The sequence below is a fragment of the Gymnogyps californianus genome, chromosome 5 (genome assembly GCF_018139145.2).
Source record: "Gymnogyps californianus isolate 813 chromosome 5, ASM1813914v2, whole genome shotgun sequence".
NCBI classification, from domain to species: domain Eukaryota; kingdom Metazoa; phylum Chordata; class Aves; order Accipitriformes; family Cathartidae; genus Gymnogyps; species Gymnogyps californianus.
Window position 1 is genome coordinate 45187412 of NC_059475.1, and position 24371 is coordinate 45211782.

General features: G+C 58.5%; 2 protein-coding genes across 3 annotated transcripts in view; one reads left to right on the forward strand and one right to left on the reverse strand.

Annotated features, from left to right (window-relative positions):
* NPC2 (NPC intracellular cholesterol transporter 2) lies at positions 1-2154 on the forward strand. Its single transcript, XM_050897638.1, has 4 exons — positions 1-118; positions 213-320; positions 551-723; positions 1356-2154. Exons 1-4 carry the CDS (start codon positions 40-42, stop codon positions 1440-1442), a joined length of 447 nt encoding a protein of 148 aa, XP_050753595.1. The 5' UTR covers positions 1-39; the 3' UTR covers positions 1443-2154.
* Positions 2155-2823: 669 nt separating this feature from the next.
* Positions 2824-24371, reverse strand: part of LTBP2 (latent transforming growth factor beta binding protein 2) — a 74115-nt gene continuing 52567 nt past the window's right edge. The window contains exons 11-34 of one of the 2 annotated variants that reach the window (XM_050896827.1): positions 23851-24015; positions 22785-23015; positions 22210-22232; positions 20706-20745; positions 20207-20299; positions 19005-19130; positions 18696-18824; positions 18114-18233; positions 17050-17169; positions 16718-16840; positions 16394-16519; positions 13765-13887; positions 13324-13449; positions 13104-13226; positions 11413-11538; positions 10488-10631; positions 10022-10213; positions 9819-9899; positions 9072-9200; positions 8684-8824; positions 8275-8442; positions 7459-7734; positions 7080-7229; positions 2824-3728 (exon numbers count right to left, since the gene is read on the reverse strand). In XM_050896827.1, the coding sequence (XP_050752784.1) occupies positions 3562-3728; positions 7080-7229; positions 7459-7734; positions 8275-8442; positions 8684-8824; positions 9072-9200; positions 9819-9899; positions 10022-10213; positions 10488-10631; positions 11413-11538; positions 13104-13226; positions 13324-13449; positions 13765-13887; positions 16394-16519; positions 16718-16840; positions 17050-17169; positions 18114-18233; positions 18696-18824; positions 19005-19130; positions 20207-20299; positions 20706-20745; positions 22210-22232; positions 22785-23015; positions 23851-24015 (3242 nt within the window). In that variant the 3' untranslated portion in view covers positions 2824-3561. Of the gene's footprint in view, positions 3729-7079; positions 7230-7458; positions 7735-8274; positions 8443-8683; positions 8825-9071; positions 9201-9818; positions 9900-10021; positions 10214-10487; positions 10632-11412; positions 11539-12745; positions 12878-13103; positions 13227-13323; positions 13450-13764; positions 13888-16393; positions 16520-16717; positions 16841-17049; positions 17170-18113; positions 18234-18695; positions 18825-19004; positions 19131-20206; positions 20300-20705; positions 20746-22209; positions 22233-22784; positions 23016-23850; positions 24016-24371 lie in introns of both variants that reach the window. The other variant, XM_050896828.1, reaches the window with a different exon arrangement.

The window sequence follows — 24371 nt, forward strand, 5'->3', positions numbered from 1 at the left end:
GCCGCCGCTGCTGTTCCCGCTGCTGCCGCCGCCGCCGCCATGGTGCCGTCCCCGCTCGCCCTGCTCCTGGCGCTGGGCGCCACCGCCCTGGCCGAGCCCCTCCGCTTCGTCGACTGCGGTGAGTGGCTCCGGCCGGCCTCGGGGCGGCGGGAGGTCGGCGGGAGGGGGTCAGCAGGCGAAGAAGGCCCGGTAAGCCCGGCTCTTCCTTGCAGGTTCCAAAGACGGCAGCATCCAAGAGGTGAACGTGAGCCCCTGCCCCACGCAGCCCTGCCTGCTCCACAAAGGGACATCCTACAGCATCAACGTCACCTTCGCCAGCAGTAAGCATCGCTTCCCCAGCTGGGGTGCCAAGGCGGGGTGGGCAGGGGGGAGGTGATCGCCTCTGTGTCCCACTGCTTGGAGAGGAGTTTGGGTGGGAAGAAGTGGCCGAGGAGGAAGAGTGTTCCTTAGTTGTGTTCTTGCAGCCTCCAGGGTATGTGGAGGGGAGGGTGTAAGGTAGAAATGTGTTCCCTGCTCTGGTGTCACGCTCACACTTCTCCATGTTCTGCAGAGATCGAGAGCCAGGGCAGCAAAGCAAGGGTGTACGGTGAGATGCTGCATGTGGACATACCCTTTCCCATTCCTGAGCCTGACGGATGCAAGTCTGGGATCCAGTGCCCCATTCAGAAGGGCCATTCCTACAGCTACCTGAATAAACTCCCTGTGAAGAACGAGTACCCCAGCGTAAGTAAGCAGGCAGCTGGTCTGCTCCTCAGAGCTACTGTCTTTCCTGGGGCAGTCCCACCACCTGCCTTTAAGGAAGGACACCTTGTCCTGTGGCGGTGGGGAAGATGTTAGAAGACTCCTTACACTGTCTGGTGGCACTTCTGCTGTGAGTATGACTCTGTCCCAAGTTCCCACTTTGGGACAGACCCAGCAGAGGAAGTAGCCTGGCTCCAGCTGCTGAGAAGTGGCTTCAGCTGCCCAAGTATCCTCCTGTACTGTGCCTCTCTGCAGAGCCTGCTGCATTCAGCCACATTCTCCCAAACTGGGGGTGCTTGGTTCCAGGGTGCAGTTCAGCTGGGAGCCTGCAGGGTGTTTCCACTCTCTCCTTACTCAGAGTGGAGATGCGAGTGCAGTGTGTGGAGGTCTCCTGTGTCATGCAACAGAACCCTCCATCCATGTAATATATTCCAGGAGTCGCCACATAAGCATGACCCACCTACTGCAGTGGGGACAGTGCCCCACCTCTGTCCTCTTTGCACAGAGGTCCCAGGACCTCCTTGCTCCACACAAGTGGTAACTCCCCTCCCTGTGTCCTTGCCTTAAGGTTTCCTGAGCACTCTCATTTCCCTCTGCTCTGCTCTCTCTTCCAGATTAAACTGATTGTGAAGTGGGAGCTGGTGGATGACCAGGACGAGATGTTGTTCTGCTGGAAGATACCAGTGCAGATCACCAGCTGAGGAGCCCTGCCATTAGTAGGGCTTGGGGAGGGGAAAAACAAGACAACACAGGCCAAATTCTTTTATATAATAAGCATTTCTTACTGCTTCCTTCAGAGCTCTGCAGCCTCTGAGCAGCCAGTACTGTGTTCCTGCAAGGTCAGCCATGGGCAGAGGGCTCTTACCCCCATTTAGAGCCCCCTGGGGTGTTCTCACAGCAGCTCAAGGGGGAGCAGTGTCTGCTGCAGGAGTGACTGAGCATCATCCTCCAGCTGCTCTGCAGAGGCGCTTCAGTTGTTTGAAAGGGAGCTGTCTGTCCTCACAAAGGAATTTCTCTGCGATGAACCTGGCTAGTGTCTGAGCTGCTACCTGGTAACCCTTCAGTGCCTCTTCTAGAATGCCAGCTGCATCCACCCTCCTGCACTTCTCCTGCTCCGTCATGACCGGGATGCTCTTGTGACCTGCATTTGCCATCTATGCAGCTGAAGGAGAGGGAAGGAGCGGAGACTTTCCCTGAGCTGGCAGGTTGCTCTGTCCTGGGCCCCTGCTCAAGCTGGCAGGACCGCAGCTGGGAAAACTTCCCTTTTCGTGGATGCAAAGCCAAATGGCGTTCGACGTTTCTGCAGGGATGATTCTTTCTCTAACCAATGGTTTGCACTACTACTAACTCGGAGCTGCTAGGAGCTCTTGAACCTCTTTTTATAACTTTCCTTTTAATAAAGGCTCGACAAAATCTGCTTGTATTGTCTTCTGTGAGTGGAGAGGAGCAGGAGGAAAAGCGGAGTGGCTGGGCATCTTCCAGTTGGGGTTGGGCTGGTCTTATTTCTCAGCTGAAGGCATGGATGGAGGTGGTATGCTGGCCTGAGTGTGGGTGACCTGCAAGCAGCCAGGCATCTCATGTCTGGCTGTGCTCCTGCCTTGCTGGTCCTGTGCTGGCCTGAAATTGTGCAAAGGCTCCCTGAGGAGGTGGTGGTGGTGTAGAACATGGCCTTGCTTGCCACAGCATAGGTAAAGGCCTTTCTAGTGAGGGCTCTGGGGCTGGAAAAGTAGCTCCCAGCCCTGCCCAAGGGCTCCTGCCAACAGCAGAAACCTACACGCTCTCATGCTTAAACTGCAGCCCCCTCGTGTATGAACAAGGCAGGGTGTGAGCAGCCACAACTGCTGTGCTGTCTGTGGGGGCTGGAGTTGGCTTCCGCAGCTGGCACTGGGCTGGGGAGATAAGCAAGTATTTGGCCTGGCAAGGGCCTCTGCTCTGGCTCAGGAGCAGGGGGAGGCTGGGTGCCAGTGTGAGAGGGGTAAGAACTGGCTTATGAGAGTGGGGTGGCCTTGTGGGCTGGACCCACAGGGTCTGGTGGCTCTGGTACCCCTCAGCAGAGGCAAGACAAGCACAGTTCTAACCAGCCCCAGTGTCTTGAGCCACAGGGGCCCAAAATAAATGTTTTATTTAACAACATGAGAGAAGTTTCCAGCAGACTTGGTTAAAAAAAAAAAAAAAGTCACCAACAACTTTACAGAAAGGAAGCTGGACCTGCCCCCCACCTCCCCCCACCCAGCCAGTGTGGGGCATGAAGGCAAAGTGGGGGGCTAAGGGGTGCGCCTGGGCTGGCTACAGGGAGAGCTGGCCCTGGGGCCCCTCTGGCCTCTCCCCCACACCCCAAGGTTAGGCAGCAGCTTTAGAAAGCTGGCTGACCCCTCCCTCAAAGCTATGGTGTGGGGGCTGGATGCTTCACGAGGAGCGGGGCCAGCACCCGCGGTGTGGGTGAGGCTTGTCGGTAGGTCAGTGCAGCAGTGGATGATGAACCCCCTTTCTCAGCAGGGCAAGGGGGGGGAAGGCTGGGGCTGCGTGGCAGGGGAAGGTGTCCCGTGAGCCTCCGTGGCACGGGGCGATGCGACAGGAGCTGGGGTCCGGGGTGGGCTCTGCTGCGGCAGGAGCAGGGGCTGGCAGGGCGGAGGGGGGTGCAGAGGCTGGGAGCTCAGCCCTGGCCTGTAGAGAGAGGTGGCGGGGAAGTTGTGCGCTTTGGAGGGGAAGGAGCGAAGAGCCTCGAAGCACCTGCAGCCCCGGGGGGCCTTTGTGCTCCCAGGTCCCGAGTGCCAGAGCCGCGCGCCGGAGGGGAGCACCCTCACCCCCGCTCCCCTAGAGCTACGCTGCTGCGGGGCTCTGGGCTGTCTGGGGCACACAGTGGTGGGGCTGGGCCAGGGCCACGTAGCCCGGTGAGCAGTGGCAGCGGTAGGAGCCCTCCGTGTTCTCACAGGTGCCGCCCCGGCACAGGGGCTCAGGGCTGCCCACCTCCTCGCACTCGTTGATATCTGCAAGGAGGACAGGGGTAAGCTGGTGGCATGGCGAGCAGTCCCAGCCCGCAGCCAACATCTCCTTGTGCCCCTGCCACCCACTCAGCCCCCCCCCACAGGTGCCCCCCCCCCCCCCCCAGCACCTCCAGGATGCCCACCGTGACCCCACCAGCCTCCCACACCCCTCAGCACATCTGCAGAGCCCCCTCAGTCCCCAGGGGTGACATCCCTAGCATTTGGCATTCCCCAGCACAGGAGCGAACACCCCCCCCCCCCCAGCAATGCATACCAGATAAGGGCCCCCCCATGCTCTGCAGCTGGTGACACCCTTGGGTAGCAGCTTGCTGCTAATAAGTTGTACTAGCCTAAGATCTGGGAGAAAGGCCGCCTCCAGCCTTGGAAAATGCCCTTTCCTGATCTGACAAGGCCAAGGAGGCAGATGATGGTGGCCCTGAGAGGCCGATTATCACCTCCAGGACCAGAACACAGAGGGACCTCGTGCTGCGCAAACAAGGACTTGTTTTATTAACCTGCAAACTGTGCCAAAGGGCTCACTCGACTGGCTTGCCGTTGGGCTAGAGCATGCATGTGAGCCCTACAGCAGCTGCTCCACTGTGATGGGTCTGTTCTGCTACATGCACTTCCCTGGACACCCTGCCTGAGCTACGCCAACTTGTGGTGGGGCCACCAGCTGGGCACAGCATCCTTGTGCACCCCAGAGCCCTTGTTTGCAGCCACAGGACCTCCAGACCCCAAATCCTCACCTGCCAAGGCAGGTCTGAGCCCTCTGACCACAAACTCCAGCCTCACCCCCCGCAGATCGGCAGGGAGCAGGAGTGGGGAGCAGCTTATGGGTTCAGCCAGCCACCCAAGGGAGAGTGAAGGCCCCAGCAGTGACTGATGGACCCCGGGAGGACTGAAGAGCTCTGCCACCCCGGGGACCTCAGGTTATCCCTAGCACAGGTGGAGGGGGGCCATCCGGCAAAGAAAGGGAAGTGCAACCCCAGGGAGGGAGGCTGGAAGCAAAACCTCCAGGTGCGGTGGGAGGAAGCACAGCAGTCACAGGAGGAAGAAGGAGGAGAGAGAAAACATGAGAGAGCTTGAGGAACAAGGCAGCCTTCATACGCAGCCAAAGCAATTGTTGAATGGGCACTGCAGGCTTGGGCTAAACCTCAGGACCAGAACATCGCCATGGATGGGATGGGCTTGCTCAGAAGCCCAAGGAGGAGATGTTAGGCAGCACATCAAAGGAGATGTGCTCTGCAGCCTGGGAAGCAGGGGGAGGCAGCCTTGCTGGGGGCTCCAGGGAAAGGTAAAAGGGGGAAGAGCAGGCAGGCTGGTCTGGCTGTGAACCACCAAACTGAGAGGAGAAGTAAAACAAGGCTACTTCAGTCCAGAGGCACCCGAAAGCCAGAAGCAGTAGAGTAGCGCTAGCAGGGTGCACCAAGCCCTGGAGCCTGCCCACTCAGGCAGGGGTGGGGGCAGGCAGCCCATGTTGCGGGGCGAGGGCAAGCGATCCCCATAGGGAGGCAGGAGGGGAAGCACTGCAGCAGCCGCAGGAGTACTCTAAAGGCCTGAAGTCATCAAGGTAAAAACACGGGGATGACTAAGCACCAAGTAGGAGAACTGAAGGGAAAAAAAACGAGACAGGCTCCAGTGTAAAAGGAGTGCTAGTTAGTCCAGGACACGAAAGGCAACAAGCAAAGGCTCCATAAATATGTTAGCAGGAAACAATGGGGAATGTTGGTCTGGTCCTTATCGGCGGAGGAAACAAAAGCCAGCCGGGCTGGCTGGAGCAGCTAACACGGGCTTTGTTCCAGCCATCATAAAAATGCTCGTGGTGACCAGACAGGGCGCAGACCATGTCTGAGGTGTTTAAACGAGGGTGCAGGAGCACAGGGAGGGAAAGGCCACACTGTGATGGAGAGGTTTGACAATCTGATAGATAAAGCAGTTTTACATCCATATTGCTAAAGGCTTGCTGCTACTAATCTTCACATGCTTAATGCTCTTGTACTCCCTGAAAATTTGGCAGTTCTCTGAGATGGAGGATAAAGGAGGTCTCAGAGACCCACGGAAGGGTAAATCTGGTAACTATCTTCAAAAACACAGAAGGGAGAATCCAGAATTATAGACTGCTCACCCCCATTCCCTTAAGCAGACCAGGTTTGTGAGTGATTAGGTCATAATCCTCCAAAGGATATCAGGGTCATTAAATAGCTGGTGCAGATCTCTTAAGGCCTGATTACGTTAAGCCAATCCGGTTCCCTTCGCTGACCTGATAACTGGTCTGTCAGATAAGGGAGAAGCGGTGGATACGATGTGCCTTGGCCACGGTGAGGATTTCAACACGCTCTCACATGACATGCTCAAGCAGACTGAGAAAATATGGTCTAGGTGAAACTGTGGCAATTGCACAATAGGCTGCAAAGCTGCACTCCAAAGATAATTAGCAATACCTGGCTGTTACAATAAAAGCCATTTAAAGCATGGCCTGCAGGGGTCTGTTCTGACCCCTGCTCCATCCAAATGTCATTAAGGTGGACAAAGGAAGAATCCCCATGCTTATAAAATGTATGTGTGTGATGCCAGGCTGCAAGCACTTTGCAGGATTCAGACTCATTCTGGTCAAGCAGAGAAGCGGTCCAAAATCAACCAGACAAAATTCACTGAAGGCAAACGCAAAGCACTGTGGCCAAGGAAAGGGAAACAGTGCACAAATGCAGAAGGGGGAGTAACAGCTCAGGCAGCCGTTCTGCCCAGCAGCGTTTGGGGAGGCAGACACCACGGGTTCTGTATGAAGAAGCTGCACGATCGTGTCGTGCAATAAGGATGCTGGGAGCTGGAGTGCCATGCCTAAGAAAAAAGTGAGTCTTCATCTGCTCTGTTGAGTGCCTGGGGCCTCAGCTGGCTTGCGGAGCTGCACTGTGAAAAGGATGGAGACCTGGCATAGGGATGTAGAGGAAATGCAGAGAGAAGCTTTAGAGACCGTGCCTCATAGGGCAGGGTGGAAAGTGAGGAATTTCACCAGGGCAGCGGTGAATGTAGAGGAAATTAATCAGGGATTGAGTAACAGCGGCTGGTGATGTACAAGAGTGTTATGCGAAGAAGGGAGCAATCAGCTCCTTCCTGTGATGCCCAGAGGTGCCCTGACCTAGCTGCCAGCAGAAAGTGGCCGGCTGAACCTCCAGGAAGGTCCTCCCAGCTCTGTGGGAAGGAAGCACCAGGGAGAGCGGGGACTCCTCCGGCAGCTGTCCCGGCCAGCACCGCCAGAGAGCGGCAGCCGCCAAGGCATGCGGGGGCCAGGCGGCCCGCACAGCCCCGGCTGCAGCCCGGCAGCCCCCGGGGTTGGCCCCGGCCGCCACTCACCCACGCAGGCCATGCGGGTCATGTCCAGCTGGAAGCCGTCAAAGCAGTCGCAGGTGTAGCCCTCCCGGACGCGCACGCAGCGCCCGTTCTCGCAGCCGTTGAGGATCCCGCACTCCTCAGCCTGCAGCCCCTCAAAGCCCTCGTAGAGGCCTGGAGGGTGGCAAGGCGGTGTCAGAGCAGGGTGACCCTCCACCCAGCCATGGAAGGGACATCGGGCACGCGGCGAGATGGTGCTGCTGGGGCCAGGGCCGACTCAGAGCAGCCAGGAGCAGAGCTTGCTCCAAGCCTGGAGCACCCTGGCCAGGGTGGGAGCTGCCAGGCAGTCGCCATGGACACAGGCTGGGTGGGAAGGCACCTCTCTGTGTCTCCCAGTACTCACCAGTTTGGCTGGGCAGGTAGCGGGGTGGGGACCGCCCTGGGCCACGGTGGAGAGGGCTGCCTCGAAACTCACTGTTGGGTTCCCTCCGAGGGAAACCAGCATCGGGGTTTCCGTACTCAGACTCCAGGTAGTTGTAGTAGGGGCCCATATCGGGGCTGGGAAGGCCATAGTGGGGGTCTTCCAAGCCTGGTGCGTACTCATACCTAGGTCCTTCTCGGAGCTCAGCCCCTCTCTCACTGTCTTCACTGGCCCCATTACACAGGAAAGCAAAATCAGCTGCAAGTGGTGAGAGAAAAGGAAGGGTCAGCAGCCTGACTCAAGAGAGGTAGGTCTGCTATGGCCAGAGAGGGTGCACCCACACCGGGCCAGCAGAGCCAGGCCTGTGTTCAATGGGCTTCAAAGCTGCAGCTCTGTAGTTTGCTGACGTGACCCCATCTTCGAGAAGACCAGCTCCTGTCTGGTGCCGGCAAGTCCTTGAGCAGCAAGAACCCCAATTCCCAGTGTGCTCCCATCTCGGGCTGCCACCACCTCACCTCTTCTAACCTAAGCAGGAGCAGTGGGACGCACAGAGCAACTCTCCCCTCAAACACCTTGGACTCATTGCAAACTAGTTTCAGGTACATCCTACCCACTGGTGCAGCTCAGCTCTGGAGAAGTGGGGGGCTCACCCACTCCTTGGGCTGGCTTCGGCAATGCAGACAACAAGAGCAGCCCTTGCTGCAGCCGTACACGGCCGACCCTGCACGACATGACCGGCGGCAGCCCAGCCCGTCCGCACCTCTGCTGGGGGATGCTTGCCCATGCCACCCTGCTCACCGGAGGACCTGTGCGGGCAGAGCGCGCAGTTCTGGCCCCAGGCTTCGCCGAGCCGGCAGCAGCACTCGGTGTACGTGGTCTGCTCGCCATGCAGCAGATCTTGGCAGATGTAGTCAGCGACGGTCTGCCAGCAGACATCCAGGTGGATTTCATACTCCTCCAAGGCATCTGTGAGTGACACAAGCAAAGGATGCCAGGAAAATCATCCAGAAGAGTGCCACTCCACCTTGTCCTGAGAGGGACGACTGTGCGCCCCAGCTCCTGCCTCCCCTGCCCTGGCTGCACACTGCTGGTGCTGGCACACCTCAGCCTGACACCGAGCCCCCACCCGCTGCTCCCTCCCGGGGGACCCAGCCACGGGGCGGGATGTGCAGGGTGAAGGTGTGCTGCGCTGGGGACTCGGGCTCACCTGCCCTGCTGGAGAGGTTCACACACCGGTTGCCAGTGGCATCCAGCACGAGAGGGAGGCTGCAGAAGCAGTGGTAGGAGCCGTCCGTGTTCAGACACTCGCCGTTGATGCAGTACACTTCATTCTGACACTCGTCCTGGTCTGCCCACGCACAAGGACAGAGCAACGTTTCAGGCTGGCCGACATGGGCAATGCGACCCTTTCCCCACCCAAACGGGGACCTCGGGGGCTCCTGCTGCCTCCTCTCTTGTTCCCCAGGAGGGTCCCAGGAAGCCTGTCGCCCTGACCTGGCCCTGTAGCATGGGCAGCAGGGACAACTCTGGGTGCAGCAGCATGGCTGTCCCTCCCTGTGCAGTGGGGTGCCCGCTGCTCTTTGAGCCCATCTTACCAACGCACTCAAGCCTGCTGGAGTCATAGAAGTAGCCTGTACGGCAGAAGCACTTGTAGCCTGGCACTGTGTTCAAACACTGTCCATTGCGGCAGAACTCGGAGCCAAATATCTCACACTCGTCCATGTCTGAGAGAGGAATGGAGGGAGGGAGAGAGCGTCTCAGGGAGCAGAGCCGTGGAAGCAAGGCGGACTGGGTGCTGTACCTGCAGAAAGCCGGCACGGCACCTTGGCCTGGATCACTGGCAGGTCCCCGAGTGAGCCCCCCGCCTCTCCCACCGGCCCCATGCCTGGGAGCAGAGGGGAAAGCACCCACAGGCAGAGCAGGAGGAAGGATGACGGGGAACAGGATACTTTCACAAACAGGAAATTCATGTGTGTTTCTGGAAGGTTGAGAACAAAACCCCCTGGAAGTGAAGTGCCAAAGACTGAACCAGCCAGCCACTGGGAGATCTGATCAGTAACTGGAAGGGTTGTGTCTTACTGGACCCCATCCCTGGTTCGAAATGGGCATGGGAGATTTGCACCAACAAAGAATCACTGCCAGCAGTGAGGCAGGACTGGAGGAAGGGGCACTTCCAGCTTGGTGATACTGGTAATCTGGGATTTCTCTGGATGGAGGAAAGCAGCAGCAGGATGTTAGCATCCCCCACCACAGCCCCAGGGAGATATTTCTGTGGATGCAGGGCTTTGCACAGCGCCCTCCCTCTTCCCGCTGGAAAAAATGAGAGAAAACGGTGCTAGTACCTGTGAAAGAGACTTTTCCTGAGAGCAGATCTTCCTGGGGAACATAGCCCTTCCCGAGAGGGCAGATCTCTTGGTACTCCACTGGCCAAGAGGCAGATGCCAAGGGGAGATGGGACGAAAAGAAACAGCTTGTTAGTGTGACCAAGGCAGAGCTGGCGGGGAGAGCACTGGCCTTGCCTGGTGTGGGGGGGCCACAGTCCTACCTGTGCCTGGGATGGGGCAGGGGTAAGTCTCACAGTTGTCACCCCAGGCTGCCCCCACAGTACAGCAGCATTCTTCCTTGGTGATGTTCTTGGCCAGGACGCTGTCGCACAGGCGAACATCGCTGATGTGGTAGTAGCACTGCTTGCGCTCTGCGCTGTCAGAGAGGTGGGCTGCGTGTGTCTCGGGGCCCTCTAGAAGACAGCAGAGCAGGGATGGGATGGGGTCCCTGGCACCCCAACGCAGCATCCCACACCTAGGAGGTCCCAGAGCACACTCATCACCAGCAGTGTGGCCTTCCTAGGTCCCCACTTTCAGGCTCCTCAGCTCTTCCCAGATGAAAGCTTTCCCATGCTTGTGTGGGCTTGTACAGCCCTGGCAGCCCCTCAGCTTTATCTCACCCCAGCCAGGGCTACCATGCTCCTGCTCGAGCTGCCATCCATGCTTCTGTCCTAGCTGCCTACTCACCCATGGCTGCTCGGGGCTGGCACTGCCCTGCCTCTGTGTCGTACTCCTCATGGTCGCTGGGACAGAGGCACAGGAAGGATCCCTCCACGTTCTCGCAAAGCGCAGTCCCGCACACCGCGACCATCAGCTCACACTCATTCACATCTGCAAAGCAAGGGGCAGCGGTGGGCAGCGGGAGCCCTGCCTCTGCATGGGTAGCCTGTGCATGGTCTGCAGCATGGGGTCACCCTTCTGCAGGGAGATGGAAGCTGCTAGGGATGAGCTGAGAGCTGTTCTCACCATGGCTCAACACAAGTCTGGCATGAGCTTCCTCCCCTGCTCTCAGTGGATTCAAGGAGCCTGAACTCCAGCTTGCAGTGAGTTACTGGATCACAGGATCATCCAGGTTTGAAGGGAATGCTGGAGGTATCTAGTCCAAGCCCCTGCTCAAAGCAGGGTCAGTTATGGGATCCCACTAGGCTGCTCAGGGCTTTGTCTTATTGGGTCTTTAAAACCTCCAAGGATGGTGACTGCACAGCCATCTTGGGCATCTGTTCCACTGCCTGCCTGTCTTCATGGTGAAAACATTCTTCCTTATATTACACCCTGCCTGTTCTCTCCAGGCACCCATTAAAGTACCTCTCTAGCACCTTCAGTGCTTCCAGCCCCCAAGCACGTCCTTTCCACCTGCACAGAGAAGGGCTCCATGTTCACTGGGAGCTGCTCGCTTTTTCAGAGAGTCCTGCTCCTTTGCAGTCCCAAGGATCCGCTGTGCTAAGCAGAGGGTTTTTGCCTCCATGAGCTGCCCTGTCCATGTCTGGGATTCTCCATGCACGGATGCAGTCTCCGTCCATGCTCTGGAAGCCATCACACAGCGGGGACACGAGCCTGGCATCCACCGATGGCTCTCCCTCACTGACTGGCAGAGTGATCACAGGAGACTCACCAACGCAGTAGTGCCCGGAGGGCGAGCTCTCATAGCCACGGTCGCAGAGGCAGCGGAAGGAGCCATCCGAGTTCTCACAGAAGCCATGGCTCCCGCACAGCGTCTCGTTGGCGCACTCATCTATGTCTGCAGCAGAGCGGAGAGTAGGAATTGCCCCAGACCCCACCTCTCCCCATGGACCCCCCCTGCCCAGGCCCTTCTGCTCTGACCCCAAGACCTGGGGATGGGGCAGGCATTCCCTTGATGTGAGGGACGGGGTCTGGCTGCCCCACTCACTCCCCTGCTACGAGTGTGCGTGTTAAGAGAAACTTCCTGCAACATCCAGAGCTGCAAAGAGGCCACGTGGATAGAGCGACAGGAGCAGGGTGGGAATGGGAAATGGATGGGAAGCATGGGAAGTGGCTGGCAGGGGCGACTGAGGGCAGCACAGGTCCCTGCAGAAGCATGAAGGGACACAGAGCCTACAGGCTCACATCGGCAGGAGATAGAAGGGTGTAACTGAAGTGTTGGGGGCAAGTGCAGCCAGATCTAGGATGATACCCTCCTGCCCCGTTCTTCTTGACCTGGTCCTTCTCGAACTGCTATAGTGCCAGGGAGTAATCTCTGCCTTGCCCCAGCCCGGTGGGGTTGGACAGTCACAACTGGGTCCTCTGCCTACAGAGGGCAGGTTTACAGCCCTGCTGGCTGCATCCCGCTCCCCTCCTACTGCTGCACGGGAGAGATTTCCCTGGAGCAGCCAGAGCAGCTGCGTGCCCACAGCCTGCTGCTCCCAAGGCCAGGAGCAGCTCCACATGCTAAGTCTCAGTCCTGGCGCAGCCCAGAGCCCAGCGGCTTGCAGCAGCTCCTCCCTGCTGCAGCCTTCCCTGAGCCAGGGGGAGCCTCAAAAACTGCAGAAACCCCTTTGCTCTTTCCTCTTTGCTGGAGCCTGAACGCCAAACCCAGACTCCCCAGCCTAGCACACAGTGGTACCAGCAGCCTTTCCCCTCACCTAGCCCTGCCAGGCAGGTGACTGGCACAGGCAGCAGCCCCAGCAAGCACAGCTTACAGGGAGCTGTGGTCCAGCCCCAGGCCTGGAATGGCTGTAACCTGCCCAGGACTCTCCCTGAGCGGAAAGCAGCACAATGCGGTGTCTGTTCCAGATGCCAGGAAGAGAGAAGTCTAGACACAAGCAGGCAGCTCAGCCAAGAAAACAAACTCTCAGCATTATCTGCCTCTCCACCAGCCACACGTTTCCTCCTCCTCCTCCTTCTCCTCCGCTCCCCTGGCAGAGATGTCCCACAGCCACCCTGTCACTGCCAGGAGGAGGGGCAGGGACACCCGGGGCTGTACTCACCAATGCAGTCACCCAAGGGGGTCCAGTGGAAGCCGGGCTGGCAGCCCATGATACAACGGTAGGAGCCCAGGCTGTTCTGGCACCGCCATGTGCCGCAGATGGCATCCCCGTATTCTTTACACTCATCCACGTCTGCAGGGAGGGCAAGGGGATGAGAACGGTCAGATGGGGGCCCTGCTTGCTCACTGCAGCACCTGGGTCATGTTCAGTTGGCGAGAGGCCCTGAGCCATTGCTAGTCCTCCTTACAAGTCACCAGCAACTTTGGGTGCTGGGAGCAGAACTGCCCTCCCCCCTGCACTGGCTGCATCCATCCCCCCAAATCCCAGGGGGCTGATGTCCCCAACGATGAGCTCTCACCCACGCAGTCATCAGTCTCCTGGGAGTGTTTGAACCCATTTTCACACAGACACCTGTAGGAGCCTTCTGTGTTCAGGCACTGGCCTTGTGAGCACCGGGACTTGTCTGCGCATTCATCCACATCTGCAAAATCAGGCCAAAATCATCAACCTGGATCTCACAGCAGGGGAGGGAGCAGAGGCCAGGACCCGAGGTATGTCCCTGCCACCCTCCAGCTCACCTTGGCAGCTGACTCCACCAGCCGCGTTCGAGAAGCCAGGAGCACAAATGCAGAAGTAGGATCCGTGACTGTTGAGACACTCGCCATTGGGGCTGCAGATCTCGCTGTTCAGGCACTCATTCACATCTGCAGAGGGAGCAGAGGCAGGGCCATGCACCCAGCCCTGGGGGACATCCTTCACCAAAGCCACATGGATTCCCTCTCCCCAGTCCCTTACAGGCAGCCCTTGCAGGGCTCCTGGCCCCTGGTTTTCTTGCCATGGAGACAGAGATCTTCCCTGTCCATGGTGATCCTGCATTTGGCTACAACCTTATGGATGTGCCATGCATGGTGGCATCACCTGCCTTGGCACTGGCATTCTCCCTGCCAAGAAAGAAGGGGGATCCATAGGGAGGCTGTATATCTCCTGGACCCAGGGGGCTGCAGGGATGGGGTTTGTACCTTCGCATACGGTGCCATTGATGAGCTCGAAGCCAGCCTGGCAGTGGCACTTGTAGGAGCCCGGGGTGTTCCTGCACTCTCCCCCCAGGCACCGAACACCAGGGTCCTCACACTCATCCATATCTGCCAAGCAGAAGGGCACAGCACAGAGTGAGGCCCCAGCTCTTGCTGCCACCAGAGAAGATCCCCACCCAGAGAAGCCATCACCCAGCTGTTGGCCTGCAAGGTGGGTTTGAGCTGCCCTCCCAGACCATCCCGTCACAGTGAGATGAGGGCAGAGACTCCCTGTTACTGGGGTGTGAGGAGTCAGCCCAGACCCTTCACTCCCCTCTGTCATAGGGACCAGGATAAACCTGGTCTTGGATCCCTGATCCGGACTTGGATCCCAGCACCAAGTCAGTAGTGCCCACTGACAGGACCAGAGGCAATGGGCACAAACTGAAACACAGGAGGTCCTGTCTGAACATCAGGAAACACTTTTTTACTGTGAGGGTTACTGAGCACTGGCACAGGTTGCCCAAGAGGTTGTGGAGTCTCCCTCCTTGGAGATATTCAAAAGCCATCTGGACATGGTCCTGGCCAACAAGCTCTGGGTGGCCCTGCCTGAGCAGGGGGGTTGGACAAGATGATCTCCAGAGGTCCCTTCCAACCTCAGCCACTCTGTGAGTGCAGGGATACTGCTAACCCCAGTGTCCACCTCCAGCAGAGCTCTGCACTGGGTACCACAACCACCAAGAGGCCAGTGCAGAGCCACAGTTGCTGACAAACCCTCTCTTCAGCCAACCGCACAAGAGCAAATATCAGGAAAGTAACCCAGCACCAGCCATACCTTCTGCGGCTCTGCTTTCCTACCTGCCAGACTTGCCTACAATGTCCTTCTCCTGGCAAAGCTGCCCAGGGGCCTACATCAGCTCTTACCCAGCTGCACAGCTCCCCACAAACTCTTTCCCACCCAAATCCCCCAGGCCTTGGCGAGAGCCTGCTGAGGATTTTGCTCACAGCAGAGGAGAGAAGGGTACCTTCCCTCTAACAGAGGGCTCCAAGGTGCCAGCAGACTGCTGTTGCCTGCAGGCCCATGAGGTAGGGGGAAGCATTGGAGGACGCTGCTAACCAGCAGGATGGGCTGGTGTGCAGGCAGCAGAAGACATGCTAGTGGAGAAGGTCCTGCTCTACTCTCCTTCCCTGCCAGGAGCTAAAGACCTGAGACTGGCAGCTCCTGAGGGCAGGGCAGGGACCTTCTCTTCCCTTTCGCAGAGCACTGAGCATGCCAGGGGCATAAACGAGTATTGCTCCCTACCGCCTCAGGGCAGGATTCCCAGCTGTTCAGTCTCAAAGGGTCACAAGTAGCAATATTCTTGAATCCTTCTGGAGATGAACCATAACCTAGTTTATTTATCACAAAACTATCATGAAACCCTTATCATTTTTCAAATATGAAACCCAGATCCACAGACAAGGCCACCAGCCAAGGCAGGGAAGAACGTGCCATCCTGCCATCAGGTCAGTGTGACCTAAACAGTAGTGAACCCTGATAAGGTGCCCTTGTGACATGGCTGGGGCAAGGTGGCCGAGAAGGGGCTCACGTGGAGTCTTGGGAAAGGGGGAGGGCAGATGGAAGAGATCAAACCATGGTTCTTACATTGCACCCAAAAATCAGATGGAAAATAAGCTCATTTCACACTGGCTTTCTCAGACACCAAAACAGAGAAGAATAGAGGGAGGAAAGCCTCCCTCTCCTCCCCATTGGAGGCCCCCATGCAGAGGGGTCTTCTGAGAGTCCCATCAAAGGCAAGATCTTCTGTTTGCCAGCTATGTGCAGGCTGCAGAGCTCTGCAGTGTTCCAGAGAGAAATTCATAGCACATGGCCAATGTTCAAACAAATGCCTTTGCCAGCTCTGCCCTCTCCCTTCCCTTGCCCCAAACAGGGAATTTGCATCAAGCCACCTCAAGCCCAGGATGTCTCCTGGGGGCAGCCACCAGGGAGGGAGTTTCGCTGTCTGCACTGGGGCAGCTGGGCTGTAAGGCTGAGACGGAGTGCTCTCATGTCTCAGCAATGCAACCAACACAGATCGATGCTGGTGTTAACTCTCTGCCACACATACCTGGCACAGCAGAGCCCTTGAACTAAGCTTTCCCTTTTAAACATGACCAAGTTGTTACATTAGGGGCTGGGGAAAAATGATGAAACGTGGGTGCCCACAGTCTCTCCACTGGCTGTGGACCCAAGGTTTCTCCCTCTGTTGAGGACCTACATTTGGGGCACGTGCTCCCAGGCACACAGTTCTGAACTGAACCACACACAACTCCTCTCTGCCCATATTTCCAGGCCTCCTGTACTCCGCTGGCCTTTGTCAGCACACCCCAGGTCATCTTTGGTCCAGGAGTCTCATCAATGAGTCCTTCCCCCCCATCCCTTTCTTGCGTGGGAAGATTACCTTTCTGCTGCTCTAGGTGACATCCACTTGCTCTCTGCAAGTGGATCCACATCCCCCATGCTCTCTGCTGATCAGAGCTAAAGAGCTGGAGAACAATCCTGAGGCTAACGAAGTCCCCAGGCCCCATCAATAACCCAGCTATGGCAATGTCTCTTCCCTCATTCCCTCCAGCACCCGCTCTGGGAAAGGGATACCTTCACACTTGCTGCCATCTCTGGAGACGGCGTAGCCGGCATCACAAGCCATGCAGGAGTAGGAGCCCTCGGTGTTGAGGCAGAGTCCAGAAGGACAGGCAGCCTGGGCCGTGCACTCATCGATGTCTGCATAAGCACACGAGGGAGAGCGGGATGAGTGGGAAGGATGCGGAGTAACCATGACTGGGGGCAGATGTGTTGAGAGAACCAGCCAACATGGTCGCCAGGACTCAGGCAGAGCCAAGCGCTCAGGAAGAGCCTATGGAAACCTCTGGGCTGGGTGCATGACACTTCAGAGGGTCTGGACCCATGGCTCCCCGGTACCTTGGCAGCTCTTCCCGTCAGGTGCCACCTCGTAGCCCCGGTAGCAGGAACAGCGGAAGGAGCCGTCCAGGTTGACACACCGTCCGTGAGCACAAGTCCCCTCTGCAAGGCACTCGTCCACGTCTGCGTGACACAGCAGAGGCCAACATGGCATGGGAGGGTGCTCGGAGTCGTCCCCGCCACCCAAGCCACAAGGGCACCGTGCCCTGGCCATGCAGGCTGGCTGCCTGCGGGAGAAGGGTGCTGCCTGTGCCCCTGCTGCTTTTGAGGCTTGCAGGAAGCACTGCCGCAGGGGGCAAGGGTGCTGCCCAGAGACAGCCCAAGCTCCTCACCAATACATCTCCCATTCCTGGGCTGGTAGCCATCCCCACAGCTGACACACTTGTAGGATCCCAGCGTATTGACACACTTCCCACTGCGGCAAGGGCTGGGATCCACGCACTCGTTGATATCTGCCAAGAAACACGCTCCTTTCAGGCTCCCAAAGGCGAACAGTGCAGCCTTCTCCGGGATGTCCCCTCCAGCTGGATCCTCAGAGTCCCCCTCCGGGGGACAGCGATGCCCAAGCGGAGGTGAGATGAGTTTGCCAGGGCTTGAGCAACACTTCTTATAGTCCCACTTATCACTCAGGAGCCTACACCCACACCTGAGGGCTGACATAATCCAGCAGCGAAACTCACTGCCGCAGGATGTTGCCAAGGCCAGGAATGTGCATGGGCAGAGAAAGGGATCAGAGAACATCTGTGCAGGGCTGTTTCATCAGGGACTTTCATAGCTATGATTAGGATGCAGCCTCCAGCTCAGGAAGTTCTTAAGGCAAGTGCTTTCTGGAGGCCGTGCGGGGGCATTCTGTGCATGCCCTGTTTCCCATACTGCCTCCTAAAATAGTCTCCCACTCTCTGTTGGAGATGAGCTACTGAGAAAGGGGGATCTTTGATCAGGCACATCGTATGTTCGCAAGGTTGAATGCTCTGAAGGGCCCAGGTCGTGCCATGTGAGTGGGATGCTGTGGGGACAGGTGGCCTGAGTCTCTGCAGCCTGCTCTCCCTGCAGTCCACTTGCCAGCACAAGGGTCTGGTGACAGAGTCAAGGTGGCATGAAAATGGACGGGCATCTCCTCCCAGAATGGGAAGCTGGCATGGGCTGGTCGTGGGGGATCTCCCTGGGGAGGTGGAAGAGATCTTGGGAGAACTCCCCTCTCTCTGCCCAGGAAAGCCTGTCCCTCCCACAGGCAGAGGAGAGGACAGGCAGCCCTCAGGGAGGGCACAGGGCAGACAGACATGGGGGGGTCCTTCCTCCCTTCCAGGAGGAGACACGGAGCGGTGAGGAAAGAAGGTGTTCAGCCCTGCACAGGGTGGGCTGGAGGGGCAGGGGAACAGGGAGCAGCAAGCTTCACCTTCGCACTGTCCTCTGGGGCCCATGGCAAAGCCCTCCTTGCACTCGCAGCGGTAGGAGCCGGGGGTGTTGATGCATCGCTGTCCTCGGCAGGCAGAGGGCAGCTCACATTCGTCTCGATCTGGCAACAGACAAGGAGACAGTCCTGAAGTCTTCCTTCTCCAGCGTGGGGAAGGCCGGGTGCAGGAGAGGAGCTGCTCCACCTGCAGCAGGCTCTGCCCAGGGGACCTGTGCCGGGCCTCTCCTCCATCTCCCATCTGTCCTAGCACCCCCCTTGCCATGGAAGCAGTGATCAGGGCTGGCATCACAGGCTCCTGCCCAGATCATCATGGGCAAGGTCCTGTCCCTGAGTGAGCAGGAGAGGGTGATCCCCATGGATCAGGCTGTCCGTGGGCAAGCTTGCAGGGAGGGAGGGAGGGTGTGCAGGTGTGCATGTGTGTGTGCATGTGTGCAGGTGTGCATGTGTGTGTGCACTGTGTGCAGGTGTGCATGTGTGTGTGCACATGCATGAGACAGTGCGAAGGCGGGAGACTGGGGAGACCCTGGGGAGGTGGCTGCCCTGTGCCAGGCAGACACCACTTACCCTCACAGCTCTGCTTGCCCTCCGAGACAGCCAGGGTGTACCCAGAGTAGCAGAGGCACAAATAGGAGCCCACGCTGTTGATGCAGCGACCTTTTCCAGCACAAGGATCTTTCAGGCACTCATCTTCATCTGTACCCAGGCAAGAAAGACAGGCAGTCACCAGCTGCAGCTGCCTGCCAGCCCCCTGCCAGCCCCGTAGTGCAGCAGGTGGGCAGGGGCTGAGCAGAGCTACCAGAAAACCTTCCCCCAAGAGCCTGAAGGACCAACCGGTCTGTCGAGTCCCGGCAGGCAGAGGAGGTGCCAACCTACCGATGCAGCGGACACGGCTGGGGTCCAACGTGTAGCCGGGGTGGCACAAGCAGCTGTATCCCTCCAGCGTGAGCACGCAAGTGCCGGCTCCGCAGGAGAGGGGTGAAGAGGCACAGCCACCAACCTCTGGGAGGAGAGAGCATGGGGTTGGAGGCAGCACCGAAAGGGTGCACAGAGTCTAGTGTCTGCCTTGTGTCCCCAGCACCACGCCGGGGAGGCTGCTTTTTCCCTTCTTGGAGAGCAATGCTGAGCCCGCTCCTCTACATCTTCAGGCAGCCTGCACCCATAGGGCTGCAGAGAGGACACGGCAGACCCTGCCACCTCCTCTGGCCTGAGCCCAGCTGGGATGCCCCAGTCCCCTGCACTGCTCACCTGGACCCTGGCCCCACAAAAGCGTGGTGAGGAAGCCTGCCAGCCCCACGCCTTGGAGGACGGCTGGCAGCAGAGCCTGGCACCTGTGAGGGGGCTGCTTTTGGGGTGACAGCAGGGCTCCCCCCCCCCCCCCCCCGCCCTGCTAAGCAGGGCACAGGCGGCAGTGGGGAGGCAGCAGGGCACCGCACACCCCCGGGCACTGAGCCGGCCGGAGGGGGGGCGGCCAGCCCAACCCCAAACAAAAGGCTATTGAGGAAGACGCATTCCTCAGCAAGGTGCCTCCGCCAGGCCTGCTCCCCAAGGTGCTCCAGCCCCCGGCGGAGGGCAGGGGCCTCGCTCCCAGACACTTAAGCAACCTTGGAACAACAGCGCTCTTGTTTCCGGCGCAGTAAACAAGCCGCCCCGGGAGCCACATGCCTCCCCTCGCGCTCCCCCTTCCCGATGAGTCAGCTCGCGCCGCCGGGGGAACGGGGCCAAAGCCACCGGAGCGGGCGCGTGATCCCCCTCGCCCGGCAGCCGCTGCTGTGCTGGGCAAGTGAGCCGCAGGCGGGGAAGGACCCAGAAAGCCGAACGCTTTGCTCCCCGTACGGGATCGCTCCCGAGCCTCCCCACGGCCGGCCGGCTTTCCCTGGCTGGCAGCAGCCAGGGCCGGGCTGGGACAACACCCCAGGGTGGTAGGGCAGGGACTTTTCTTTGGGAAGTCAAGGCGGGCACGTGGGAAGACAGGCAGGCTGGGGAAGGGAGAGTTCCTGGGCAGAGCTCAGGGCATAATTTCCCCATAGCGCCAGGCAGAGAGAGGAGGGAAATCCCCGAGAGCAGTGGACACACACCCCAGCCCTGCGCTGGCATCTGTGTTGGAGCGGCAGCATCCCAGGTGGTGGTGGGGCCAGGCTGGGGACGACCACGCCAGGACTCCTCTTCCTCTGCCGAGGAAGAAGAAGAGAGGTGAGGTCCAGCCCCCAATCCCAGGCAGAGGTGCCCGCCTTACCCGTGCTGGGTGTCCCCGCATCCCCAGCCCCGAGAGAGCACATGGGAAGGGGCTGCAGGGTGGCTGCAGCAACCTCATCATCTTGTTATTTAACGCAGCCTCCTCCACCTTGCTGGAGATCCACCACCTCCCCGCATCCCTACAGCCCCACATCAGCCACCCCAGTGTGGTGGTGGTCCCCCACGCCACCCTGCAGCCAGCCCAGCCAGGAGCCCATCCTTCCCAGCGCCAGGGGCTGCCGTGCAGAGGAGGCAGCTCCCAGCCTCCCTGCTCTCCTCCCTCCTCGCTGCCCCGTCCTCTTCCCCATGACCACCCTGCCCTCCCGCCAGCCGGGCGCTCACCTCTGCGCGTGGCGGGCTCTGCGGTGGCATCAGCAGCGCCCTGAGGGACAGACACATAGGACTGCCTCTATCCATATGCATGTAGCTGGGATGCAGCATCCCTGAGACATTTTCCCACCCACCTCCTGGCTCCTCTTGCCCCCCAAGACACCGTCCTGGGAGGAGAAGCTCCCACGGCTGGGTGCAGCTGGCAGGGCTGTTCTGTCCTGAGCACATCGTCCTGAGCAAAACACAGCTCCTGGCCGTGCCTGGGGGGCTGCCCACAGAGGAGCCGTGACAGCACGCTGTGCAGGTGAGACCCAGGGCACTGCTACGGGGCAGGCACTTCTGCAAGGTGGCCGGGAAGGGCATCCAGGCACAGTAAATACTGCCACTGTCACCAGCAGCTCTGGAGGGCTGAGGACAGCCACTGCTTTGACGTGCCTCAAGAGTGCTACCTACTAGAAGGGTGCTTGGTGCTAGATGCTCTTTCTCAGCATCCCCTCCTGGCAAACCCATGGCTGCCAAAGGAGATGTTGGAGCACAACCTGGGTCTCTGCTCTGAGGATCTTTCCACAATGGATGAAGAAAACAGGCAGCTGAGCAACCTAAGTCCCAGACTAGCTCTGCTTCAAATTTGGAAGCTTTGGTTCAAATTTCTGCCCTGTCTTGACATTTCTCACATGTCCTTGTGCAAGTTACTTCATGTCTACGAAGCAGTGACGATGGCAGTGCTGTCCCCTCTCTCAGAGGGGCTGCAAGTATGTTCTGAGGGCTGGGCTGCTATAGCAAGGGGGCACAGAGATGCTCAGGAGAGATATGGCCCAATCTCTACTGACAGCAGGGATCAAGAGACACACATTTTTCAAGTCAGACTCATAATAAAGAAACCCAGCCCCGGGCAAAGAATCAGTCTGCAGGCTGCTCCCATCGGACAGGGTGAATTCACACAGCCAGTGTGGGAGACTCCCGCCGCGACTGCTCCAGTGCAGTTTCTGCTGCACCACACCAGCACGGGGAGACCTGCCTGCGAGCTGGGCTTGAACACGACACCAGGCTCCATGAGAGGAGCACTCCCCAAGCTGACTGCAGCAGTTCCCCTTCCCCTGCAGCCCATCAGCCCTACAGCCAGGCCAGGCTGACAGCAGGGAGCAAGCGCGCACACCTCAGCCAGCTCCAGCCTGAGCCTGGGCTGCTACCCCAGCCCCAGCAAACGCCAGCTGGAGTCAACGCTGACCAGGAACTAGTGCAGCAGAGCCCTCAGCTCCTGTCGGTTTGAGCTAAGGGCCTCTTAGCAAGGGCTGAGCGAGCATGTGGCGCAGTGCCTTCAGCCATGGCAACTCACTCAGGGTGATAGGGTTTTCAGTTCGTATGCTGTTCCCTCCGGCAGCAGCTACTTGCTCTCTTTAGTGCTCTCTCTGACCACATTTCACACCTCCCTGTCACCTATTTGTATGACATCCCCCTTCCTGCCCATCAAGCTACCATGGATGCACCCAGATGTAGCAAGACAAACCTTACTCACCTGTGCAGCAGGAGAAATTTCACCTGGAAAGAGAAACAGTGCATGGTGAGTAGAGACAAGGCAGGCAGGCATTCTCGTCAAATCCTGGCTGCCCTAACTTCACCCCACCTCTAAGACACTGCCGCTCAGTCCCTCACGTTCCTCTGCAAGAGCTTGTTCCCAAAGCCAACACACCCAGACTCGTCTCCTGGCACTGCGCAGACCCGAGGAGCTTCTGCTCCAGCAGGTGCTGGCACAAGCAGTTGGTCACACTTCCCTCCAGCTGGGCTGGACAAAAGCCCAAGGACTGCAGTGCCAGGGCTGCCACGCAGACCTGCTGGCCAGCCAGCACCAACTGCAAAGATACAGTTGCAGGAGCCTGAAAGACTCAACCTCCTCTCCCAAGGCTTGAAGACATGGTGTCTCATGCCCCAGGAACACTAGTAGGGCTGAAGAACACCTTGCATATTCATAAAGATGTAGAAAGCCCTTATCAGCTAGAAGTCCATCCATGGGGGCATGGCAGGACCTGGGAATTTGCCCACCCTTGCTAGGGGCCCAGATGGAGCAGCTTTAAGCAGTAGACCCCACACTACCCTCTCCTGCGGAGGTGCCAGGGTGGGGGAATGCCTCCAGGATGCTCCCACGCAGGCTGTCCTGCAGTTGCTGTCTCCTTGCTGCCCAGTTCAACGTCCAGTTGCTGCTCTCCCCTTGCTCTTCCAAGCTGAGGGGCAGCTCTTCTGCCTCTGCCTTCCTCATTGACAGGCGGATATCAGAGCTGGAGTAGGTGTAGCCATGTCCTGCTGGGCAAATCTCCTTGAAGGCTTCTGCGAGGGAAAATCAAATCAAAGCTTTAGAGGGCAGAGGTTGGAAGGAAGAGGCTGATGCAGGGATCACCTGGCTTACTGCACCCAGACATGATGGTGGGACAAGTGGAAGAAAGGAGTGAAGATGGACAGGCATGTATGTGAATATAGGTACCAGTTTCTCCCATCCTATCATTTTCTGGAGATTTCTAAGGGTTAAATCCGTATAGAAACACATCTGGGCTGCAGTGGGTGGATGCTTCAAGCAGAAGGAATCTGCTCACAGGGCAGGGTGGGTTTCTAACGGGCACTGGCTGGTACTCCCAGACACCAAAAACTAAATCCTTCCCCTGGGTCAGTACTGCTTGGAAGGGATCATGCCACAGGAAGGTCCAAGCTGAGCAAGGGAGCAGATAAAAGCAAACCCCTGGTATGTTGGCACGGAGCGCTTTGCACATCACTTGATGCTCTGGACAAACCACCTGAAGATTTTTCCCAGCCCTGAGGATTTCAGTGCTTTCCTCTCCACCCTACCCCATGCTGAGATATGCCAAACTCATCCTCACCTGGCTTTCATCCCAGCAGAAGATGTACAAGAGACAAAAAGGCTGTTGAGCAAAGCCAGGCACAGACATGGCTGTGCTCTCCCTCTGGTACAGAGTGGTTTCCCATCAGGGATTTCTCTGTCTTCCTAGTATCATCCAGGTCTGCTTCCTGGGCTGCTGTACCCATCTCATAGGCCAGCATTTGCACCACTCAGCTCTGGGTCCTGCAGCTATCTGCATGGCAGCAAGTTCAGGCAAGCCCAAACCCCAGTCTAACCAGAGCAGGCAAAGCCAAAGTGGGCACATCTCACCTGAGCCGGGCACGGGGCACTCCTTGCAGTTCTTCCCCCAGCCCTTGCCAACGCGGCTGCAGCAGCAGATCTGCTGGGTGATGTGGTGGGAGAGGGGGAAGGAGCACACGCCTCCAGTTGCTGAGCGGTAACACAGCCCCTGCTCCATCGACACCGCTTTGTCCGCTGAAACACAACAGCAGGGTCAGTGCCGGAGGCCAAGCTCTACTGTCTCCAAAGAGAGAACAGGGGACACTCAGTCTCTCCCCCTCAGGCCTTTCTCTGCCTGTGCCTGCCAGCCTGTCCTGAGGGCTGCCCCATCCTATCCCCAGAACACCCCCCAGCCTTCAGCCATCAGGTCATCCCCCCAGCAGTGCCAGTCCCAAGCAAATCCAGCTCCTGTGGGAGCTCTCTCAACCCAGGAGGCTGTGTCCTCTGCTGCTGCACCGCAGGCATGTCCCCTCCAGGCTCCGCAGGCGCCAGGAGATGTCCATGGAGAAGAACAATGCATGAAGGGGGCCTGAGGCATGGGGACCCATCCT

What these genes read in the sequence shown, in the direction of transcription:
- NPC2 (XM_050897638.1), top strand. Translation starts at nt 40, where the DNA reads ATGGTGCCGTCCCCGCTCGCCCTGCTCCTGGCGCTGGGCGCCACCGCC. An exon ending in CCTCCGCTTCGTCGACTGCG is followed by an intron (nt 119 to 212) that starts GTGAGTGGCTCC and finishes TCTTCCTTGCAG; the next exon opens with GTTCCAAAGACGGCAGCATC. An exon ending in TGAAGAACGAGTACCCCAGC is followed by an intron (nt 724 to 1,355) that starts GTAAGTAAGCAG and finishes TCTCTCTTCCAG; the next exon opens with ATTAAACTGATTGTGAAGTG.